Source organism: Dama dama, chromosome 12, assembly GCF_033118175.1.
Source record: "Dama dama isolate Ldn47 chromosome 12, ASM3311817v1, whole genome shotgun sequence".
In the NCBI taxonomy this organism is placed as follows: domain Eukaryota; kingdom Metazoa; phylum Chordata; class Mammalia; order Artiodactyla; family Cervidae; genus Dama; species Dama dama.
Window position 1 is genome coordinate 74,541,907 of NC_083692.1, and position 8,536 is coordinate 74,550,442.

Genomic DNA, 8,536 nt, shown 5'->3' on the forward strand with positions numbered 1-8,536 from the left:
TAGTATAGGTAAACAGATGAATGAACACACTAACACGGGTAATTTATCAGAATTACACACATTCCTAGTATCTAGTTAAGCTTTCTTAGAAAAGTAAAAATTTTTCTCCGTTTCATGTTTTCCCTCTTCTCTTATTGTGAATTTTTAAAGTAATATATGTTCAGTGCTGAGTCATGAAAGCCACAGTTTTGTTGTTAAAAATTTGTTTACAATTTTATGAAATGAAAGGTAAAGAAATTGGTTTTTTTCAGGAAGAATCAGTGCACTCCATTAAAGCTCAAATCACTGTCATCCCCATGTCTTCCAGACTAATGAATGTGTCCAGCAGAGAAACCACCCACTCTGTTACCCACTTTATCCTCCTGGGCTTTCCCTCAAGCCCAGAAATGCAGTGCCTCTACTTTGGGCTCTTCTCAGCAGCCTATATCCTGACCCTGACCGGGAACACAGCCATTGTCTGTGCTGTGTGGTGGGATCAGCGCCTTCACACCCCCATGTACATCTTCTTGGGGAATTTCTCTTTCCTGGAAATATGTTATGTCACCACAACCGTCCCTAATATGTTGGCCCTCTTCCTGTCCTCAAGCAAGTCCATCTCCTTTGTGAGTTGTTTTGCACAGTTTTACTTCTTCTTCTCTTTTGGGTGTGATGAGGGCTTCTACCTTTGCATCATGGCCTTTGACAGGTATCTTGCCATCTGCCGTCCTCTGCATTACCCACGCATCATGACTAAAGAGCTCTACACTGGCCTCGTCATCTTTGGGTGGTCCGGTGGGTTCATTCTCTTCGTAACCCCAGTTGTTCTCATTTCACGGTTGCCCTTTTGCAACCCAAATATCATCGACCATTTTATATGTGATCCTGTCCCATTGATGATGCTGTCCTGTTCTGAAGACACCACCACACAACTCATTTACTCTACTTTCAATGTTATTTTCATGATCGGCACCTTTCTCTTCATCCTTTGCTCCTATGCACTGGTGATTCTGGCTGTGATAAGGTTGCCCTCAGCAGCCAGCAAACGCAAGGCTTTCTCTACTTGTGCTTCTCATCTGGCTGTGGTAATTCTGTTTTTTGGCTCTGTTATGGTGATGTATGTTAGTCCTGGATCAGGACACCCAGTGAAAAGGCAAAAATTCATTACCTTGTTTTATTCTGTGATAACACCTTTATGCAATCCTCTAATATATAGCCTCAGGAACAAGAAGATGAAGGCTGCCCTTATGAAAGTCTTGAGATTGGACAACATGTTAATAAAATACAAATGAGAGCTAAATTTTATCTCTCAAATGCAACTCACCTTAATAAGACATGTGTAAAATAGATGGCTAGTGAGAACCTGCTGTATAGTGTGGGTAGCTCAGCTCAGTGTTCTGTGTTGATCTAGATGGGAAGGATAGGGGGTGAGGTGGGAGAGAAGCCCAAGAGGGAGGGAATATATGTATACATGTGGCTGATTCACTTCATTATACAGCAGAAACTAATACAACATTGTAAGCAACTGTACTCCAATTAAAAATCAAAAACAAATGAACAGTTAAGCCTAAAAAAATGACAAGTGATATATTTGTCTCCAAATTCATTGTTTTATTAAGAAGCTACTATAATGAGGGCCAATTATCACCTTACTACCACTCACCACAAAATGCAGTAGTCTATTTAAGAAAAAATATGTTTTAACAAGTGAATTCAACTTTGAAGTTGTGTGCTCACTCAGTTGTGTCTGACTCTTTGTGACTTCATGAACTGTAGCCCACCAGCCTCCTCTGTTCATGAAATTTTTCAGGCAAGAATATTGAAGTGGGTTGTTATTTCCTCCTTACCCAGGGATTGAACCCATGTCCCTGGTGTCTGCATGTGGCAGGTGGATTCTTTACTACTGCACCACCTGGGAAGCCCCCAAAATTACTATCAAGTAAAAGCAATTTGTTATATCTAAACCTATCAGTCCCTCTATACATAATTTGGTTTCTAAAAAGAAGACAGAAGTCTACTTTGCATTACTATGTTGAAGCAACTAATAATATACATGTAATAGAGATCATAGATTGACTAGGGGATTAATACTAGAAGCCAGTGATTTTCCACTGAGATATATTGACTGATAGAAAAGATCTGAGTTCGAAGGAGTTCACCTTGCCAGAGTGTATCATTTGTCTTCACTTCAAGGAAACAGACAAATAATTTTAGCCAGACATTAGTGATTTTTGATGCAGTGGTAAATGGGATTATTTTAATTTCTCTTTCAGATACTTCACCATTAGTATATAAAATGCCACAGATTTCTGTATATTGATCTTTTATCCTATGACTTTATTGAATTCCTTTGTTAGTTCTAACAGTTTTATGGTCAAGTCTTTAGGGTTGTTTTCTTATAGCATCATATCATCTGCAAAAAGTGACAGTTTCCTTCTTTATTTCTGATTTAGATGACTATTTTCTTCCTTGCTCAGTCACTCTGGCTAGGATTTCCTGTGCTATATTGAATTAGTGGTGAGAGTATGTATCCTTGTTTTATTTCTCATCAGAGAGGAAAATCTTTCAGCTTTTCACTGTTGAGTATGATGTTAGCTGGGTTTGGCATATATGGGTTATTATGTTGATGTATGCTTCCTCTATACCACTTGGTTGAGAATTTTACCATAAATGGATATTGAATTCTGTCAAATGTTTTTAATATGTCTGTTGAGACTGTCAATAGATGAATGGAAAAAGAAGGTATGTTATATATACACAATGGAATTTACTCATCCATAAAAAAGAATGAAATTCTGTCATTTATAGCAAAATGGATGGACCAAAAGAATATTGTACTTAATGAAATGGTAGAGAAAAACAAATACTACATGACATCAATTATAGGTGAAATTGAAAAATAATACAAATGTATATAGCAAAACAGAAAAAGATTCACAGATCCAGTAGTTAACAGTGAGGAAAGGGGAGGGGGAAGGTCAAGTTTGGGATATGGGATTAAGAGATACAAACTAGTATGTATAAAATAGATAAGAACAAGGACATACTGTATATATAGCACAGGGAATATAGCCATTAGCTGATACTAGCTTTTAATAAAGTACAATCTGTAAAAATTGTATCACTATGTTAACACATGAAACTAATATAATATTATAAATAATTTGACTTATAAATCAATTTTGTTTATAATATTATTTTTGAATCACTATGAATCACTGAAATCACTGAATCACTAGGCTAACACATGAAACTAATATTAAAAATCAACTATAATTTAAAAAGTAAGAATTGTATAAAAAGAGATGCTCTACATATGTCATCAGGGAACTGCAAATTAAAAGAACTATGAGATACCACTACACACCTATTAAAATGTCCAAAGTTTGGAGCACTGGCAACACCAAATGCTGACAAGAATGTGAAACAACAAGAACTCTAATTCATTGTGAGTATGAATGAAACATGGTCCAGCCACTTTGGAAAGAATTGGCAGCTTGTTACAAAACTAAACACACTCTTGCCATATGACCCAGCAAATGTGCTCCTCAGTATTTACACAAAAGAGTTGAAACTTATGTCCACAAAAACCTGCACACAGATGTTGTTAGCATTTTTATTCAAAATGACAAAACCTGAAAGCAACCAAAATGTCCTTGAAATCACAAAATAAACCATGATACATCCAGGCAATGGTATATTATATGGCATTAAAAAGAAATAAGCCATCAAGCCCTGAAAAGATAGGAAGGAAAGTTAAATGTGTATTACTAAATGAAATAAGCCAAACTGAAAAGTCTACATTCTAGAAAATGTACAATGATGTATACAGTAAAACATCAGTGGTTGCCAGGAGTTTGAGGGTAGGGGATGGGGATGGTAGCTGAAGGGATGAGTAGGTGGAACACAGGATATTTTGGCCAGTGAAAATAGTACAATACCATAATGATGGATATATGTCATTGTATGTGCATGCTAAGCTGCTTTGGTCATGTCCAACTCTGTGTAACCCTATGGACTCCAGCACTCCAGGCTCCTCTGGTCACTGGAATTCTCCAGGCAAGAATACTGGAGTGGGTTTCCATGCCCTCCTCCAGAGGATCTTCCCAACCAGAGATCGAACCCACGTCAAGTTTCCTGCATTGGCAGGTGGGTTATTTACCTCTAGCACCACCTGGAAAGCCCATATATGGCATTGTACATATCTAAACACATAGACGTACACCAAGAATGAACCCTCGATAACTACGACCTTTGGGTAGTTATGTGTTAATACGGGTTGATCAGTTGTAACATATGTACCACTCTAGTGGGAAAGCTGATAATAGAGAAATCCGTACACATGTGGAAGCAGGGGGCATATGGGAAATCTCTGTATATCATCTTAATTTTAACCTAAAACTGCTCTTAAAAAAATAAGTCTTAAAAAAGAAAAAAAAAAAAAGATGTCTGCCTTCATTCACTATGCCTGAGCAATTACCTCAATCAAAATTTTGTGTGTCCAACTTATTCTGACTTAGGGATTCATCACTCCAATTTAAGAAAACCTAAAATAGGAAGTGCTACCTCAAAGGTGGGTGCAATTGATACTCTCAAAAGGAAGGTACACACACACAGTTTGTTACAATGTATTTGGAGGGATCAGGGAAGGATAATAGCAGAGTGGTAAAAACCAAATCTAATTACAAAAGATAATAAATTATTGCTGTAAGACCAGTTATTAAATGACACAGGATATGCGGTGAGCGTCTTCTCTCCCTCCTTCTAGATTACAGAGGGAACATAAAAGATTTCAAAGCCACATACATTACCCCAGAAAAGACAGGGTGAAAGTTGGTGAGGGGGGGGCTCCAAGTGTCTTGACCAGTACCGCTTAGAGGGACCTGACCCGTAATCAAGCCTGTGATGATGCTTCCAAACCTGGAGCTGCTGCTAAGTCGCTTCAATCATGTCCGACTCTGTGCGACCCCCATAGATGGCAGCCCACCAGGCTCTGACGACCCTGGGATTCTCCAGGTAAGAGCACTGGAGTGGGTTGCCATTTCCTTTTCCAGTGCATGAAAGTGAAAAGTGAAAGTGAAGTCGCTCAGTCGTGTCCGACTCTTCGAGACCCCATGGACTGCAGCCCACCAGGCTCCTCTGGCCATGGGATTTTCCAGGCAAGAGTACCGGAGTGGGTTGCCATTGCCTTCTCCGGCTTCCAAACCTATTCTTACCTAAATGAGCATCTGGGAAAGTTGGCTTCACTGCAGGTGTCCCATTTCATTCTAATTTCTTTTAGGTCCTAGTTTCTACCCAATAGCCAAACGCAGAAATCCAGTCAGGATCTAGTCTTCTTCAGGAGTTCTTAGTTATTCTAATTAATGGCTCCTGAGTCCTGAAAGAATGTTCAGGGAGGTTTTTTTGCTTGTTTATTTTTGTTTTGTTTTGTTTTGCCATTGCACTAAAATAATTTGTCTTACTTGGCAATGGATGAGCTCAGAATTATTCTGGTACACTAAGGTTGCATGGTTATGGTACTCTGCGAGTTTTACTGTCTGGGGCCAGATACCTACTAAAATCAAGCATAATAGAAGACATGAGCTCCCCAGAGATGTCACAGAGTCTCTTTCTATGCCAGCAGCTTTTAGAAGATAACACAGAGAAGGGTAGAAGTGAATGGAAAGGGGAAAATGCAAGAACACTTGAAGAAAAATAGAAAAACACAGTTTCTAACCTTAGAGTTGAGAAATGTGTTGAAACTTCTGAGGAAAACAAAAACTTTCTCAGAAAGGCTGACTTTCCCACAACTTGGAGAGATATTTACATGTGTGTGTGTTAGTCGCTCAGTCGTGTCCAACTTTTTGCAACCCCATGGAGAGTAGTCCACCAAGCTTCTTGAGTGTCCATGGGATTCTCCAGGCAAGAATACTGGAATGAATTGCCATTCCCTTCTCCAGAGGATCTTCCCAGTCTAGGTACTGAACACTGGTCTCCTGCGTTGCAGACAGATTCTTTACTGTTTGAGCTACAGGGAAGTCCTTGAGAGATATGGCTTCATGGAAGAACAGTCTGAGCTATAGCTCATTTTAGACTAAAAGAAAAAGAATCTGGGACTGATTTGGAAATATACAAGCCATTGTAATACCAAGACATTCATACTAAGTAAGCTAGATAGCCATTAAAATGGCAAAATTAATAGATGTTTTATGTAAACAGATCATTGAGTAGGACATGAAAAGGTTTTGAAATGCAGGATGAAATCCCAGATGCTCCAGGGGTTCTCCAAAATATAACCTTGGAATGTCCTTGACTTAGCACTGAAAGGAGAGAAGAACTGATGGGTGGGTGGTAGAAGGAAACAAGCTACTCGAGGTAAAACTAATCTGGATAATATTTGCTCTAAATTTCTCCCAGCATGAGTTTGAGAGGTATGGGCAGAGCAAGCATGCACTTAAAAGCCTATGGCTTCAGTTGGTTTGGATAAGAAATGCTGAGGCTTATCCTGCCACCTTGTGGCTCTGGGCCAATGTGCAGACAGCTTGGAGAAGAGAGGCCAGTGCTGAAGGGATCAGAGTGCCTAACGGAAGAAGTTAAGTTCAGAACACATCCTCCTCTCTCATCCCTGTAGAAATCACTTTGGCCAAGACTGTACATCAATATCAGTGTCAGATGACAACATAATTACTGCATTAGCTAAAAATGAATCAATCTGAAGTTCTGCCCTTGAGCGGATTTTTGCCCCTACAGACCACCTAGGACTCTGGTCTGATCAGGGTGGCTGGCTAGACTGTGAGATCCTTGAGGGCAAAGATTAATTAATCTTGTCCCTCCGGAGCTAACATTAAGTGCTTCTTTATTAAATCGAGCTGTTAATCAAGTATAGTGCTTTAGGTAACATTATTTAAGAAATCGGCTAAAAAAAAAAAAAAAAAAAAAAGATGTTATAATGTTGACCAGAGCAAAGAGGGAAAACATTACAGTTAAACATTAGCAAGAAGCCATACTCAGATTAGGTATAATTTTCACTAGGGCTATCCTAATCTCTTGAAAGATAAAAGACCTAGCTGAGTTATGGCAAAATCTATTCTCTTCACGTCTGTAAGTTTCTGTTTTATCATTTGAAAAGAATAATGTCTCCCTCACATTTTGCATGTAAAATCTGCTGGCACAGTGGCTGGCCTGGGATAGACTTGTGAGGAGGCCCTGGGAACTTGAAGGTTATGTTAAACTCCAGGTGATTCTTGTATATGTTGAAGTGTGAAGACTATGGACCATTCCAGTAGCATCAATTCCTCTGCTGAATGACTTGTAGATTAAAGAGGAGACAAAATTTTAATACCTCAGTACTGGGAGAGAAAAATGGACCAGCAGTTTACTCTAGTGGGTGATTAGGAAGGTATTTGGGATTTATTAAAGTGAATTTTAGCTGTCACTTGAAGAAGCACATATGAGGCAAGGGACACTTCATGAGCGTTGAAACAACTGGTGACATCCAATATGGAGCTGACTTTTAAATCCAGAACCTTCAGAATTGGAGAAAATAATAGTAAATGAAGAAACAAAGGATTAATCTCAAAAATATACAAGCAACTCCTGAAGCTCAATTCCAGAAAAATAAATGACCCAATCAAAAAGTGGGCCAAAGAGCTAAACGGACATTTCTCCAAAGAAGAAATACAGATGACTAACAAACACATGAAAAGATGCTCAACATCACTCATTATCAGAGAAATGCAAATCAAAACCACAATGAGGTACCATTACACACCAGTCAGGATGGCTGCTATCCAAAAGTCTACAAGCAATAAATGCTGGAGAGGGTGTGGAGAAAAGGGAACCCTGTTACACTGTTGGTGGGAATGCAAACTAGTACAGCCACTATGGAGAACAGTGTGGAGATTCCTTTAAAAACTGGAAATAGAACTGCCATATGACCCAGCAATCCCACTCCTGGGCATACACACCAAGGAAACCAGAATTGAAAGAGACACGTGCACCCCAATGTTCATCGCAGCACTGTTTATAATAGCCAGGACATGGAAGCAACCTAGATGCCCATCAGCAGATGAATGGATAAGAAAGTTGTGGTACATATACACAATGGAATATTACTCAGCCATTAAAAAGAATACATTTGAATCAGTTCTAATGAGATGGATGAAACTGGACCCATTATACAGAATGAAGTAAGCCAGAAAGATAAACACCAATATAGTATACTAATGCATATATATGGAATTTAAAAAGATGGTAACAATAACCCCACATGCAGGACAGAAAAAGAGACACAGGTGTATAGAACAGACTTTTGGACTCTGTGGAAGAAGCCAAGGGTGGGATGATCTGAGAGAATAGCATTGAAACATGTATATTATCAAGTGTGAAACAGATCACCAGCCCAGGTTGGATGCATGAGACAAGTGCTCAGGGCTGGTGCACTGGGAAGACCCAGAGGGATGGGATGGGGAGGGAAGTGGGAGGGGGGATCAGGATGGGGAACACATGTAACTCCATGGCTGATTCATGTCAATGTATGGCAAAAACCACTACAATATTGTAAAGTAATTAGCCTCCAGTT

General features: G+C 39.2%; 1 protein-coding gene across 1 annotated transcript; it reads left to right on the forward strand.

Annotated features, from left to right (window-relative positions):
* Positions 1-311: 311 nt before the first annotated feature.
* LOC133066888 (olfactory receptor 11G2-like) lies at positions 312-1,268 on the forward strand. The gene has a single exon (XM_061158279.1). It carries the CDS (start codon positions 312-314, stop codon positions 1,266-1,268), a length of 957 nt encoding a protein of 318 aa, XP_061014262.1.
* Positions 1,269-8,536: the final 7,268 nt, after the last annotated feature.

Excerpts from the sequence above, each read along its gene's own strand:
- LOC133066888 (XM_061158279.1), top strand. The coding sequence starts at position 312 with ATGAATGTGTCCAGCAGAGAAACCACCCACTCTGTTACCCACTTTATC.